This window comes from Prionailurus viverrinus, chromosome B4 (genome assembly GCF_022837055.1).
Source record: "Prionailurus viverrinus isolate Anna chromosome B4, UM_Priviv_1.0, whole genome shotgun sequence".
NCBI classification, from domain to species: Eukaryota; Metazoa; Chordata; class Mammalia; order Carnivora; family Felidae; genus Prionailurus; species Prionailurus viverrinus.
This window is the reverse complement of record NC_062567.1, coordinates 9,664,115-9,680,320: the sequence shown is the minus strand read 5'-3', so window position 1 is coordinate 9,680,320 and position 16,206 is coordinate 9,664,115. Positions and strand designations below refer to the sequence as shown.

Below are 16,206 nucleotides of genomic sequence, written 5' to 3'. Positions count from 1 at the left end.
TTGCGAGAGACCAGAAACAGACCTTGTGATTTCCAGAGTGCCGGAAGTGCCTGTGTGTTGGCCTCTTGGGACCTCCAGGCTGAAGCCAGGGCTCTCCTCCTCAGGTGGAGACAGAGCGCACGTATCCACACAAGCCCAAAGGACTGTATCGAGCCCCGCCAGTCGGTGGCCTCCCGATTTCATAGCTGCCGTATTCTCTGGTGTGGTGACACCCAAAGCTGTGGTGGCACCGAGTCCCCTCCTGTGTCGCTCTCAGAGACTGATGGAGGACACACAGACACTTTCCAGGGACAGAGCTTTTTATACCTTTAAAGGACTATCTTAGGAAATTACATACCCTGAAACTTCTAAAAATTCAAAACGTGTTTCTCTGCCCTTTTATCTTTGTGCTTACCTTCAAATAACTCGTGAGGATTTAAAAACCATGAAGCCAATTTCGAGTTGTCGAGACAATGGGGGGGCCGCGGTTATTCGCAGGTGCGGCAGTTAGGACAAATCTAGGGGAAGGCTGCTGGGGATGCCCCGTGTCAGCTCCTAGCTTTCGGGACCTTTAGTTAACAGCTCAGACCCCTCCTCCTTGGATGTAGGATCACACTTTGCAATCTGGTGGCAAGGGATCTCTATTAAAGGAGTGAGCAGAGGGGCTTGGTGTTTCTGATTCGGTTCCCAGAAGGTCTGGGCCTTGATTTTGCTACTTTGTCCAAGATGGCACGAGTCACACAATCCAGCTGATCTCTTAAGGGGAGCAGGACTGCAGGGTGGCCCCCGCCCACCCTGCACTGCCATTGGTCTGCTGGAGGGCTGGGGGGCGGGCCCTGAGTAGAGCAGGACCAACCGTTCGCTTTGATTTCTTGGTCGTTAAAATTGGAGGAATCTTGGGGTGCCTGGGTGGCTCAGTCGGTTGAGCATCCGACTTCGGCTCAGGTCGTGATCTCACGGTCCGTGGGTTCGAGCCCCGCTTCAGGCTCTGTGCTGACAGCTCAGAGCCTGGAGCCCCCTTCGGATTCTGTGTCTCCTTCTCTCTCTGCCCCCACTCCCCACTGTCTGTCTCTTTCTCTTTCGCTCTCTCTCTCTCTCTCTCAAAAATAAACATTAATTTTTTTAATTTAAATTGGAGGAATCTTAAATGCGTGTTACCGAGTGCAAGAAGCCAAGCCGAAGGCTACATACTTTATGATTCCAACTAGATGACATTCTGGAAGAGGCAAAACTGGCTTCCAGAACCTGGGAGGGGGGAGAAGAAGGGGTGAAGAGGCAGTACAGAGGATTTTTAGGGCAGTGAGGCTACCACTCTGTATATTATCATCATGGTAGATACACATCATTATGCATTTGTCCAAACTTACAGAGTTCACCACCAAGAATGAACTCTAATGTAAACTCTGGACTTTGGGTAACCATGATGTATCCGTGTAGGTTCATCAAGGTGTAATGAATGTTCCCCTCCGGTGGGGGAGGTTGACAGTGGGGGAGGTTCTGCATGTGGGGGGGTGGGAGGGTATGGGGAACCTCTGTACTTACCTCTCCATTTTGCTGTGAACCTCAGACTTCTCTAAAAACAATTAAATCTTAAAAAAAAAAAAGTTTTTTAGAGGAGTCCCCTTCCATGGTGTTCATGGTCCCTTCTAGCTGTGACAGTCGATGACCGTTTCTCTGCTCAGAAGGTCGTTTTATGAGAATGCTCAGCATCTCTCAGATTCTCTTGAAACCCAAAGCCTTACAAGGAGGACAAAGAACAAGCCTTCGCTACCTACTCATAAAGGGGGAAGCACCGCAGCGTGCTGCTGGCTGGGAACAGAGCTGGGTCCCCACCCCAGGACATGCTCCAGGGCACTGGTTCACATAACTGAGCACAGTCTGATGAGGGGGCACATCTGTTAAGTGAAAAGTAGGAGGTGGGCTCCATCCATCTCAAGGGATTTACGTTTTCCTTTGTCATTGGACGAGCCCAGAGGCCTTCTCTCCGTCCCTGTGTGTGTTCTCTGGCCCTGTATTTACCCATACTCCTTTCGATGTCCTAGGACAAGCAGGGGATACCGTGGTGGCTGGGACTGAGCTACAAAGGAATCTTCCAGTATGACTACCACGATAAAGTGAAGCCGAGGAAGGTAAGCATGGTCTCCTCTGTGGGTGTCCGGCTCTCAGAGAGAAGTGAGTAAAAATATTACACGATGCAGCCTCAGGGCCTCCAGGTTTACCAATCCCCAGCTAATTGGAGTGTATACAAATTACTCCACAGTAATCCAGTCTGAGTTCCCGGATAAATATTTTTTTTCCCAGTCACTAGGGAAACCTGAGCTGTTATAATTATTTAAGGTAAGGAGACTGGCCCAGCTCTCCCAAAGCAGATTGGCAAAAGGGCTTTGAAGGACTGTCCTATTTGTTAATTTCCTAGTGGGGGGGGGGGGGGCGGGGGTTTCGTGTACTTGGGAAAGGGAGAGAACATCTCTCTTCTATCTTGAGGCCAATCTGAGCTTTTACAAAGCTGCTTTATGTGTTTCTTTGTGTTTTTTGTTTTGTTTGTTTTAAACATTTTGTTTAATGTTTATTTTTGAGAAATAAAGAGCGTGAGCAGGGGAGGGGCAGAGAGAGAAGGAGACACAGAATGTGAAGCAGGCTCCAGGCTCTGAGCTGTCAGCACAGAGCCTGACACAGGGCTCAAGCTCACGAGCCATGGGATCATGACCTGAGCCGAAGTCGGACACTTAACCAACTGAGCCACCCAGACGCCCCTTGTTTTGTTTTGTTTTGATTTGGATGCTGGGGAGCTAAAAGAAGAAATTGTAGGTCAAAACAGGGTGAAAAATAAAGAAGAGTTAGAGGCATTCCTGCAAATCCAGTAAATATTTTAGGGCATATTAGAAGTGATCAGAAATCTGGAAAAAATAAGGTCATCTGCCAAAAAACAAGGGAAGCAGGACAGGGTCTGCAGAGTCATTGTAAATACAAACCAGAGTGTTTGAAAGGGGCACAGTGCTTGAATTTTCTCTGTTTTCATTTACACACATTTTTCAGACCAGAACAAATTGGAAAATTATAATGGAAAAATATCTCTGGGCCAGAGCTGTCATTCAGATCGTCTGGCAGAGAATAATGGAGAGACGGTTTGCAGTTCAAACCCCGAAATACATATTAAAAGTCTATCAAAACCACACTTGCTTTAGGAGGGAGAAAGCAGTATTGGTCCATTATGTCATTCCAGATTGCTTTCCAAGCTTCTTTATCCACGAACAGGACTGAAATCCATCCTACGTATCCGAGCTTATCGTAGACTATCCGCTGAACATCTGCCCTTAGCCAGCTTCTTTATTAAAATGATAGGGAAAAAAAAAAAAATGGCCCCATGCTGGGGAGGATTTTGACTCAATTGATCAGTAAGTCAGTCAAGTTCAAAGAAAAGATCTCGAGCCAGTGAGGGGGGACTTCTCCCTCGGGGACAATTCAGTAGGAACCTGCCTGTCCAGGGGCACACTGTTTCGTGGCTAAATCCAAAACCTCTTGGGTTTCTCCTTAAACGCTGCAAGGCATGAATTAGACCCCGAGTTATTTTTACTCTGTGTTTTCCTCGGTCACGGGGTCTATGCTTCTTCCACAGTCTGTTTCTTCCTGTTTTCCCTCTGCCCCTTTTCCACATGGCCTTTTGTAAGCTTCTTTGTTTTTTTTCCTTCTTGCATTCACTTTTCCCTCCCTCTCTCTTTTGACATCCCTCGTCGTCTCCTTTCAACCTGCCTGGCCTTTTTTTCCTGCTCACAAGAGCCATGAACCCTCCTAGATCCTTGGACAAAACCCTGGTCACGATCCCTCGGGCCTTTGATCACCTACGCTGGTGGAAGATCCAGGCCAATGTGCACCGCAGAGAGTGACCAGGGTTTGTCAAAATGCAGCAGTTGAATTCTGCTTTCCCTGTGCGCATCGGAAAGACAGGCTCACAAGCATTCATCGGCGTTCAGGTTTTAATTTATTAATATGCTTACGCCTGCTTTATTTCCCTAATTGAGATACTCATGAAGATTGCGGAATTAATGGGATAGCACTTGACAGATCGGGGCACCGTGTCCCTGGTGCACCCACCATGTCCCAGACACTCCGTAAATTGTAACTATCCCTGTCGGACTGTGCAGCAGGCTTCAGGATCAGGAGAAGTACATGCCATGGGGGCGGGGCGGGGGGGAGGGTGGGCAGTGATCAGCCATTGAATGAGAGAATTTACTCTCATGTGTTATGCAGGTCAGCCAAAGAAAAATGTTAAAGGGTCGGTAAATTTATTCAGGGTATTGGCTGTACTCAGACTGAGTTGTTATTGGAAACGACTGATGCTTCTGTGGCCTCTGAGGATGGAGTTGGGATTCTTGAGTCTCCTACTAATTGAAGGGCAAGCCAAGCCGTCGGAGTCCCCGCGCACCATTCATTCGCTCAGAAAAACGTTTGTTGCGTACTTGCTCTGTGCCCAACAGAGGGGACGGTGCTGAGGTTTGTCATGCGTCCAAGGCCTGGCCGGGCCCCTCGGGGAGCAAGGCGGGTGATAATTGCACCGTTGGTGTTCCCAAGTGCTCGAAGAGAGGGTCGGTGAGGGCATTAAAGGAGTCAGGCTGTATAGGAGTCTCGCTGTCTTAGAAGCATCGCTCTGGTAGCGTGTGCACGAGGAGCTGGAGAAAATCAGGACCGGAGTTGAAAACCGGGGCATCCTCACAGGAGCCTGGGCCAGAGCTGGCGGGGGCCTCAGGCTTGGCTTCGGTCATAGGGGTGGAGAGGGGGACACAGAAGAGATGGTGAGAAGGTAGGTGGGACTGACCAGTTGTAGGAGGCGCGAGGGTGGCGGTCGGAGCAGGGGAATCCGAGATGGGTCCCAGCCAGAGCGGGGCATGTGAGAGGATGTAAGAAGGGCAGTGTGGGACGTGCAGAGTTGGAGGCGTGATGGCACATCTGGAGTGCTGCTGGGGGTTCGGTTGGAGCTCCAGAGTGTCAGGAATTTCCCAAGCATAACTGACCCAGAGACCGAACGGGCAGAGGAAAGGGACAGACCCTTGGCACGCTGTGAGCAGACCTCCGTTCCCCAACCATGCGTGACCTTCCCTGTGAGACGGAGGTGGGACCCGAACCTTACGTGATTTGGGGAGCCCTCTCTAAGATGTTAATGTGCAGTCTGAACGTGAAATAAGAACGGGCCTCTGCAAGGCCCGTGACAGGAAGAGAGACCCGCGTTTCGTTAGCCTGACGAGCGTCCATATCTGCAAAGACGTGGGGTGAGGTCTGCAGGGAAACCTGACCCAAGCCGGAGCCGTGGTTGGGGCCCGGCAGCAGGGGCAGGCGTCAAGTGCCCAGAGTCTGTCTCCAGGGCTCCAGGCCCGTGATTCTTGGTCTCAGTTGAATACTGGAAACTGACACGAAACTGTCTGAACGTGCATGGGCCACAGTCACCCTGTTGCACTGCCCCCCGCCTCTGACCCTCCCGTCGCCCATCTAGAAGGCCTCGCAGACCGGTCCTACGTGCAGCTGGAGTTGAGGACCGGCACGGCCATCTGGGCTTCCTTTCCGAGCTTGGGGACGGTCGGCCCGGCTCCGCAGGTGTATCTGGCAGTGAGGCAGTGAGCTGCGGTGCCCCGAGGCACAGGTGCCAGGCTGGGCCAGCTCCCCGCGAGGGCGGCCCTCCAGTAGCACCGCTACTCTTGTTCAGGGGCTGGGCGCAGCACCGCCGCGGTGGGCCCCCAGCGCCACTCAGGAACCCCCCCCTCTCATCTGGAGGCCCTTCTGCAGCACCGGCTGTAGCTTCAGCCCAGGCAGAGGCCCTGCCTGACACTCTGACCCAGTTCCAGCAGCCGTGTCACATGGAACCAGCATTCTGGAAGCCAACATTCAAGTAGAGGCAGTGACGGGGTGAGCCTGCTGCCTTTCCCCTGGAGGGCCTGGAGGCATCCTGGGCTCTGCATCAGCACAGCCAGAGGCTCTCAGCAGCCGTCCTGCGAGAATCCACTCAAGTGTTTCCATATGATCCACCAAAAAAAAAAAAAAATTAAAAGGCCGGGAGCCCTAGCTGATTGCTGCCCAGAAATGGGCAGGACCCTAGCTTGTTCCAGGGTGTGCCTGGTTGGGTGCACTTTGCCATTCTGGTTGGCACTCTGAAGCCCCGGTGGCTTTGGGGGATGCGAAGCACAGGTTACCTCCCAGGTGGAGTAGAGAGAACGTTTCGGTCCTTGTCTAGTTACACGCTCCTACCTGCTCCCCGCACTTTCTAAACAGATGGGCTCCAGCTTGCAGAAGAAACTGCTGCTGTTTGTCAGAAGAAAACCAGCTTCTTTGTCCTCCGGGCACACGTGTTGGGAAGAGGTAGACACGTGGGGACACCCAAAAACCGTGTTTTGGCTTTTGTCTACGTTCAGAAGCTCAAGGCCAACTTCAGAAATGTTTTAGAACTGCATGTGCAGAAAAATAGCACGCACTCCCCCAAAAACGCTCAAAAAAGTCAAAATGGAACTAAATCAAAATAGAAATTTATAATTCATTCATGTGCCCCAGAACATGGACCCTTGCTTGCATATATGAGTTTGGTTTTTTTTTTAATTTTTTTTTTAACGTTTATTTATTTTTGAGACAGAGAGAGACAGAGCATGAACGGGGGAGGGGCAGAGAGAGAGGGAGACACAGAATCGGAAGCAGGCTCCAGGCTCTGAGCCATCAGCCCAGAGCCCGACGCGGGGCTCGAACTCACAGACCGTGAGATCGTGACCTGAGCTGAAGTCGGACGCTTCACCGACTGAGCCACCCAGGCGCCCCATTTTTTTTAATGTTTATTTTTGAAAGAGAGAGCATGAGTAGGGAAGGGTAGAGAGAGAGAGGGAGGCAGAGAATCCCAGGCAGGCTCTGCATTGTCAGCACAGAGCCCAGTGCAGGGCTTGAACCCACAAACCTTGAGATCGTGACCTGAGCCAAAATCATGAGTCGGACATTTAACAGTCTGAGCCACACAGGCGCCCCTGTTATAAGCTCTTAAATATCCTGCCACCAGCTCTCATCAAATCCTTCCGTTCCTCCCGTTCACCCAGTGACGAGTTCCCTCTCACCCTGCCTCCCCGCTCCTGAACCCCGAGATGTTTTTACTAAAATACCGTGTCACACTTTGCAACCTCCCTCCCGGCTCCCTCAGCTCACCTGTCTTGCTTCCGCCGCTGTGGTTGGACAGCTTGTGCGCACAGTTGAGAACGTAGCCCGCGAGTTCGGGAGCAGCAGCGTCCACGCGTCTGACTTTGTGGGTTTGGCACTGGTGAGAAGAGGGGAAGGAGGGTCCCGGCAGTCGGAAAATAAAATCTTGCAGCTGCCGAGATGATGCTATCCCATTTTCTCCTAGCTACCACATCCCATGGTGGCGTGCGCGTGCTTGTGTGCGAGGGGAGCCCTGCCTGGCCTGAGTAAGAGGTTCTCGATTTCCGAAGCGGCCGTCCTGCCGGCCTCGGGGAATAATGCAACCTTGTCGGCTCGGCACTGGGGCACCCGGGGTGAATCTCAAGCTTCATCTTAGTTTGCGTTTATGGCCAAAGAGACGTGAGCTGAGTTCCATCGGCGCAAAGGGACTGTGGGTGGTGATGGGCCGCGCCGCGGATCAGCTGCCCCGTGGCTTTCAGACACCTGCACCGGCACAGGCAAGAGGTTTTCCTCTTTCCTCCTTGGGAACGTTGGAATGAAAATTAAACGACAGATTTGAGGAGGCATTGGTTATGAACACTGGCAGAAGCAGCATCATGCCGGGCAGAGATGCCCAGGCTGGATGAAACCTGTCATGTAGGGTTCTCTCTTTTAGAGGAGGACCTTGCATTCCTTAGAGCAAAGCCGAGAAAGTCCGAAAGCTGGAGCTCTGGGACAATGTGTCCCTTCCCTGAAGCGTGAGGACCAGAGGTGTTGGGACGTGATCCCACACTCAGGACTCTGTTCCCACCAGGGCCACACTGAGCCACTCAGGAACTGCCACACCGCTGCAGTTTGCACTCTGAAGACCTGTGGACGCTCTGGCCCCGTGGAAGCATCAGAAGCCATGGTAAATTACAGGAGAAAAGGCTTTCCGAATGGGGCGCCAAGAAGGTGCAAGTGATCCCTCCTGAGGGCTGAGGCTGTAAGCGTTAGGGGACAAAGAGTACGAAACACGTGACTCCAGAAACCTCCCTAGAAAGAGTCTGCAATATCTGTTAATCATCCTGCATGGCTGCAGCCCACTGGCCAGCCCCCATCTACTGAAATCCACCCCCCGGGGAGGAATGCTAGTGAGCTCCTTATTACATATTCAGCAGACAGCATTTACTTATTTATTTGATATGCAATTAGGGGCGCCTTTATGTACACTTAGACGCACAATTAGGAGCACTGCGGGGTCCCCTCTGAGACATTAGGAGAAGGAATCAGAGTCAGTGGTCTGCCCCCTGTCCCCCTGGGCAGGCGTGTAGCTTCCTGTGGTTCCCGAGAGCATTTCGGAAGCAGGGGCTTTAGCTCAGGGAATTGATGCATTACTGTCACCTCCCCAGATTAGTAAAGATTTTTGATGATGAGACAGGAAGAGAAAATAATATTTACAGGAAATATTCCATTAACTATGAACTGCGTCCCAGCGGAGTCAGCCGGCTTCAATTATTCAGTACTAAGCACTCCATTAAGTGCCCTGCCGACTTACTGTTCCGCTTCTGTTTGGACGCACTTGACTCGTTGTCGGGCTGCTGAGCCCTCTGCCTTGGCAGGCCCTGGGTGGGCACCTCCCTCATTCCACTGTCAGGAGCCCTCTTGGAAACCACACCCTGTGCACCGCCCCCGGGGCAGGGGGGGGGGGGTGGGGGGAGAACCCCACTTGATGCACTGAGCATTCTTAGCATTTTGCTGCCTTTGCTCTTTCACACTGTTGGGTCATAGGGCCCCCGCCGGTTGCCGCCCCCCAGTCCACAGATCTCCCTCCATGCGGACCCAGAAGGGTACAGGGGCTGTGGGTGACAGACGCCGGCCACGGGTCAGCAAGAGGGGCCTGCGAGGGGAAATGGGGGTGGGGGGGAGTTAGCATCTTTAAGTCCCCAAGGAAAAGGGGGAAAGAAAGCAATTACAGTATAAGAAAGTTGAGATGCCCTTCCCAGAACATCAGTACGAGACGTCCTGTTCCCGAAGCACCATTACCGGGTGTGGCTGAATTCTGTCTGGAATGGGAATCCCAGGCTCTCCTCCTGTACAAGAATTGCAGTCGCCAGAAAGCACCGCGCTTTAGAACGTCGGTAGAGGGTGTGAAGTCTGAAATCCTCCCCCCAAAATGGTCCCCCTTTGAGAGGTGCCTCTTGTGGGCCCGGCACTGCTCTGGGCCCTACACATGTCACAGCGAACCAAAGGGGCCTCGCTGTCACGGAGCTTACAGCCCAGCGGGGAAGAGGGTGAGGAGATGGTGTTAAGTCCGTCTACAATATACGGCGTCAGGGTATTCAGTTCTAGGAAGACAAGAAGTCAGAGCAAGGAAGAGTGGAGGAATGGATGGTCAGGAGTGGTCTCTCCAAGGAGGCGACGTTCCCTGTAGGAGGTGGCACATCAAACCCCTGGGAAGCAGGGGAGAATCCGCAGGAAGTACTTCCAGGATTAAGGCCGGTGGGGAAGGGGAAGGAGCACACAGAGAGGGGAGCTGAGCTCGGAGGCAGTGGGAGGAAGCTCTGTAGCTTGGGGAGGAGCCATCAGAGCCCTCGCCAGGGGACCGGGGGCGGAGGCTAAGCCCCAGCATCCACCAATCACTAGATGTAGGTGACCCACAGAGAAGGGGTCCTGGACTTGGGCGAGGTGGCTCCCCACAGCCGAGGGCGATTCTGGGAGAGGGGGTAAGTTCTACAGTCGCAGCGGGAGAGGCCGCTCCCTATGGCACCGTGGCTTTTTTTTTTTTTTTTATATTTATTTTTGAGAGAGAGTGTGTATGAACGGGAGAGGGGCAGAGAGAGAGGAGAGAGCCAGAATCCCAAGCAGGCTCTGCACGGTCAGCACAGAGCCCGACACGGGGCTCGAACTCATGAACTGCGAGATCATGACCTGAGCCGAAGTCGGACGCTTAACCCGCTGAGCTCCAGGCACCCCAGCCCTGTAGCTTTTACGGCATGGTTCTCAGAGCGTGGCCGTGGACCAGCAGCATCCACATCACCTGGGGACGTGATCAAAATGCACACTCCACGTCTCCACTGGAGACGTGCGGACTCAGACCCTCAGAGGTTGGGACTCGCGTTGTTTTCACAAGCCCTCAAGAGGTTCGGATGCCGCACGTGGTTTGCAGACTACTGCTCTACAGGCAGGTCACAGGGAACTTTCTTTGTGATTCTACCTCGTGGTTAGTTGTGAAGATAGTCTCGTCAGAGTTAAAGTCAAACTCCTCCCTGGGGCAGCTCCATTTCAAAAAAAAAAAAAAAATCTTTGTAAGCCAGTGGTCCACAGCAAATCTCCCCTGTGACCGAGGAAAACACAGAGTAAAGAACAGACTCGACGGGCCAGCACACGCCTTGCTTTGCTGCGACAGACCTGGTCGGTCTGATGTCATGGTGTGACTGCTCACGAGGGCCGTCTTCCACTGTCTGAAGCGTCCTGGTTTTGATACTAAAACCCCATGGTCACAGAAATACAAATACTCAATGATTCTACTTCCACGAAGTTCCCAGAGCCGTCCAACTCACAGAAACACGAATGTGGATGCTATTAATTCACTCACTCCCAGCATTTTCAGGGAAGTTGTGTGGCCACCCATTCGCCGTGTGCCTCTCTTTCTATGTCCGTGAGATGGAGACTTGGAACCAGGAGCCCTCGTCTGATTTTCTCCATTTTGAACGTTTCCATCTCAGAGTTTTATTTTCTGTCTCAAAACGCTGTTGCCCTTGACATAGCGAATATCGTTCGTCTCTCTTATGCTGAGCAGGAGAGCCAGAATTGCCGGGAAGAGAAAACAGTATCTCTTTGTTAAGAGGACGGATTTTTTTTTCTTGGTCGTAGGATCTGGGAACCCAAGGTCCTTCCGTTCCCACAAGTGCCGTGAAGGCCGTTCTGGAACCTCGTCCTGAGTTATCCAAAACGCCAAGGACACCAATCTGTATCTTGTGGCATTCTTGTTAAAACTGTCCCCACAAGATTCACGCTGCCGTCAGACTGTCACTTTTGAAGAAGAGGAGGTCTGGGAGCGGAAGATAAAAGCACTGTGCCATCCAGGTGGATAATCCTCAGACAGAAGCTGTCATGGGAGAGCAGTTTCTCTGCAGAGGGGCAGAAGGAGAGCAATGTAGTTATTCCTTTAGGAGACGCAGGTGCAAATCTCTCCTGGGGTGATCTGCTTGGAGGTACCTCTTGGAGGGGGGTGCACTTGGCCCTGAAGATCCCACCCGAATGGTCCCTGGGGTACTGGTTTCAGGGATTAGCCTCCAGGCCTGGCCTAACCCTTTGGTGCCACGGTCCTGTGCCCACCTCCTACCCTTATCTGTAGCGGTAAGATATCTGGTCTGATGGTCATGACCCCTCAGTCCAGATTCCAGCCCTGCACCACAAGTCATTTCCCTGGGCCTACGTTGCCTCAGCAGCAAGGCAGTTGATACAGACGATCAGGACTCTTGAGGTGGAGACAACCTAGAAACAGTTAAGGAGAGTGAAACAAGAGGCACCCTCATTGTAAAGCCCCAAAGGAGCAACTAATAAAAGGAGAAACGAAAAAGAACATTTGCTCAAAAAAGTGGTAGAGGGAGAAAATGTCCATTTAAAAAAAATTTTTTTTGATGTTTATTTATTTTTGAGAGAGAAAGAGACAGAGAGAGAGACACCGAACATGAGCACGGGAGGGGCAGACAGAGGAGACACAGAATCGGAAGCAGGCTCCAGGCTCTGAGCTGGCAGCACAGAGCCTGACATGGGGCTTGAACCCACAAACTGCGAGATCATGACCTGAGCCAAAGTCTGACGCCCAGCGGACTGAGCCACCCAGGTGCTCCTAAAAAATTTTTTTCAATGTTTATTTTTGAGAGAGAGAGAGAGACAGACAGACAGAGACAGAGCACGAGCAGTGGAGGGGCAGAGAGAGAGAAGGAGACACAGAATCTAAAGCAGGCTCCAGGCTCGGAGCTGTCAGCACAGAGCCCAATGGGGGGCTTGAACCAACAAGCTGTGAGATCATGACCTGAGCCAAAGTCGGACGCTAAGTGGACTGAGCTACCGAGGCCCTGAAAGTGCCCATTTCTTTCTTTATAATTTTTTTTTCAACGTTTATTTATTTTTGGGACAGAGAGAGACAGAGCATGAACGGGGGAGGGGCAGAGAGAGAGGGAGACACAGAATCGGAAACAGGCTCCAGGCTCTGAGCCCTCAGCCCAGAGCCTGACGCGGAGCTCGAACTCACGGACCGAGAGATCGTGACCTGGCTGAAGTCGGATGCTTAACCGACTGCGCCACCCAGGTGCCCCGAAAGCGCCCATTTCTAAGCAGGTGAACCCCTAGCTGTCTTTGACTGTTGTCCGCTTTAGACAGAGCCTGAGGTGGACCTGATGAGATGAGCTGTTCTCCCTCCGTGACACGCCCGCCCCTTTTGTGATGCATGAATTCTCCTAGGGCTCAGTTACTTCCCACAGCAGTGCCTGGTCTCAGGCTTCTTGTCCTCCGGAAGCGGGCGGGCACATGTGACAGCACAAGGGAGGCCATATCAACCGCCAGGTTGATGGCATGGAGAGTAGGGGTCAAACACAACCATTAGGTATTTAAAACATGCAAATAAACGCCCAGCTAGACAGGCCAGAGTCCCCTTGAGGCTGACCGGCTTCTAAATAAGTCACAGATTCCCATTATTCAGGGAGCCCCACTGACCTTGGATGCAGCTTGAAGAAGCAAATTAAAACCAAACACTGTTGTCGGACCCCAGACCTCTGCAGAGGGACATCCGGTAACCCCACCCACCCCAAAAGGAGCCATGATCCAGTAGTGACTTGGGAACAGATTTGGTTTCTCTGGCTTCAACCCCAAAGACTTTGCTAGTCTAACAAGAACGTTGACCGCCTGGGTCTCAAAAGGCCGATCTCTGTTATCTCACACGGTTTTCTAAAAACGGGTCCTTTCCGGGGCGCCTGGCTGGCTCAGTCGGTTAAGAATTCGACTTCAGTTCAGGTCATGATCTCGTAGTTGACGAGTTTGAGGCCCGAGTCGGGCTCTGTGCTGACAGCTCGGAGCCTGAAGCCTGCTTCAGATTCTGTGTCTCCCTCTGTCTCTGCCCCTCCCCAACTCAAGTTCTGTCTCTCTCTCTGTTAAAAATAAATAGACATTAAAAAATTTTTAATAAAAATAATAAATAAATAAATAAATAAGGGTTCCTTCCCTAGATAAAAACCGGGAGAGTCCTGTAACTTGTCTGATCACTCCCAAGAAATAAATAAATACAAAGTCTCACGGTCACGTTGAATAGCAAAATTAACTCTATGAAGTAATTAGAGTCCTAATACCCAAAGCTCCAAACCTGACTTCAAGTTAAATCTTCTCCCCTCTCCCGCTCACCTGGCCATCCTGCTCCTCGTCGTTTTGATTTCTTGAGCAGGAAGGAGCCAGTCAGCAGTTTGGGGATCCCCCAACTTGAGGGGGCTCCCGTCAAGTTCTCCCGGCGACCGTAGTGAGCACGGTCTCCAGTAAGTTTGCTGCAGGCACCCTCCACTTCCCTCCCCAGGTAGGGGGGAGGCTCACAACACCTCTCTCTCCCCCTAAAATCCTCCCTCAGTTTCCACCTTGCCAGACATTTTATACCCCAATTGAGGGTAAGGGGTTTGGGGGTTATCTCAACTATGAGGCTTAAAATTTTTTTAATTGTTTTAACTGTGATAAAATACACATAGAATTTACCACCAGAACCATTCGTACGTGTCCAGTTTGTTGGTATTAAGTATATCCACATGGTTGTACAGCCAATCTCCAGAACTTTTTCACGCCTGAAACTCTGTCCCCCCTTAAACAACCACCTGCACACACTCCCCCCTCACCCCCAGCCCCTGGGACCCAGGGTTCTACTTCGTGTTTCTGTGAGTTGGACAGCTCTGGGAACTTCGTGGAAGTAGAGTCATCGAGTATTTGTATTTCTGTGACCATGGGGTTTTAGTATCAAAACCAGGATGCTTCAGACAGTGGAAGACGGCCCTCGTGAGCAGTCACACCATGACATCAGACCGATCAGGTCTGTCGCAGCAAAGTAAGGCGTGTGCTGGCCCGTCGAGTCTGTTCTTTACCCATTTTTTGGCCTCTATTCCTGGGTGGTCTGCTTACTACCCATTGGTCTCAGCCAATGTTTCCACTTTCATATTCCGTACACGGTTCTGCCCACAGAGCACAGTTCATCACAAACTTGTGTTGAGCCAAGTTGGGGAGACTCCAGAGAGCCCTGGCCAGTGAAATCCTGGACCATTTAACCACCCAGTTCTTTCCAGCATCACCAGCAGGTGTTTCTGACGGCTACATGAGGCTTTACGAGTCTCCTCACCAATTCCTGTAATCGTTCTGGGAAGTATTTCCTGCCATCAGATGTGGCCCATGGACTCCCCCCGGACGACAGCAGACTTAGCCTCCTTGTGCTGAATGTTCCTGTTCGGGCCTTTTATTAGGAGGGCAAAGAGCCAAAGGGGCTGTGGATGCCCGTCTCTCCAGGCCTCTCGTTCGCCTGGAAACCAAAACCCAGCCCTTCGGGGTGATAGGCATTAGGGGCCCCAGCTGAGAGAATTGCCCCTACGTGCGTGCACACATGTAGATCTTTAAGTACAGCCTTGACTTTATGCTTGCAGCTGTGGGGTGTGAAAACCCATAAAAAAACCAGATCGCTGACCAGATTTCTCACCAGCCCGCTCCGGGAAAGACTACAGGTCACCCAGCAGCGGAGGAGAACATTCCCCTGGAGATGCCTCCACCCAGAGCTGTCAGGCAAGGGGAGATCAGGTATCATCCGTAGAAGCCAACACAGCAGATCCGAGGGGAGAGGCCTGGTCAGAGGACCTTCCAACGGGTGAGGGATGCTTCATAGGGTGAAGGAACACCACTAGGGGGGTGTGTTGAGGGGGCTTTTATCCTGGATGCCTGGCTCCTTTCAAGCAGTGGCTCCTTTCAAGTAGTTAGTTGTAACTAAAGAGCGTCTTGTGATTCACGGTTAACCCAGGCCAAGATTTGCCAGTCAGGAGCACGGGCGAACCCCCGGGGAGCTCTCGGTGGCTGCCCATCTCTTCCCCCAAGCCCTAGGCACCCTCAGCCTGCTTTCCGTCTCTGGATTTGCCTCTTCCAGACATTTCATGTGAGTAGAATCCTAGAATCTGTGTTCTTGGAGTCTGGCTTCATCCACTTAGAAGGTTGGCCAAGGCCATGCCTGTTGTCGCCTGAATCGGGACTTTGTTCCTCTTTGGCTGAAGACTATCCCATTGTCTTCTGAGGCTTCCTTCAACATTTCCTGCATTCATTTAGCAAACCCACACCCACAAGTGGTGCCTTTGGGTCTTTGCGTCTGCTCTATTCCCTCATAAGGTGTATGGCTTTGCCCCCAGTTTCCTCCTGAAAAGACTCAGCTGTCCCTTCAGCGATGCTTTCCCCAACCACCTTATCGACGGTGGCAACCCATGTCCTATCTTCTGTTTGTCCTTGGAACCTGTTTTCCTTTGACTTCCTAACTGCATGGTTTTCTTAGGTAGTTGCCCGCCTGCCCCCCGCCCCCCAAAAATGTATGGATTCTCTTATACCTACGTACCTAGATCTGCTGCTTAGCACAGTGCCTGACACACAGTAGATACCCCATAAGTAGTTGCGACATGAATAAAAACAGCTGAATGTTAGCTTGTGTGGCACCACCAGTTGTGAGGCTGTCTCCACGTGGACGTGTGCAGTGGCCACAAGGATAACTACGTCGCTCCTGTAAGGAAGGGTTTGAGCTTTCCGGTGAGAGTGAGCCCTTTATAAGCAAGGGGAAGGGAGGCAGGAGGCCCCGGCGCTTTTCACAGCGCAGGTTTGTTGTTGGGAAGATGAAAAGCATAAAGAGTTCTTTCCATCTCGACCGTCCCTTGATTTATTTATTTTTATTTTTATTTTTATTTTTGTCTCTTGGACCAAAAAGAGCCACAAAGCTAACAGTCACTGGACATCAGGAGTGCCGTCGCTGGGGTGCTGCGGGCCGTGGTACAGCACGGACTAGTCTGGACACCTTTTCTTTCTCCGCAGCAGGAAGCGTTAGGCTGGGAAACC

General features: G+C 51.8%; 1 protein-coding gene and 1 non-coding gene across 10 annotated transcripts in view; both read left to right on the top strand.

Annotated features, from left to right (window-relative positions):
- Positions 1-16,206, top strand: part of FRMD4A (FERM domain containing 4A) — a 331,019-nt gene that overhangs the window by 241,819 nt on the left and 72,994 nt on the right. For all 9 annotated transcript variants that reach the window (XM_047864925.1, XM_047864923.1, XM_047864920.1 and 6 more), the window contains exon 11: positions 2,022-2,108. In XM_047864925.1, the coding sequence (XP_047720881.1) occupies positions 2,022-2,108 (87 nt within the window). The remainder of the gene's footprint in view (positions 1-2,021; positions 2,109-16,206) is intronic.
- On the top strand, positions 883-967 carry TRNAR-UCG (transfer RNA arginine (anticodon UCG)). The gene has a single exon. It is a non-coding gene; the product is annotated as a tRNA-Arg (tRNA).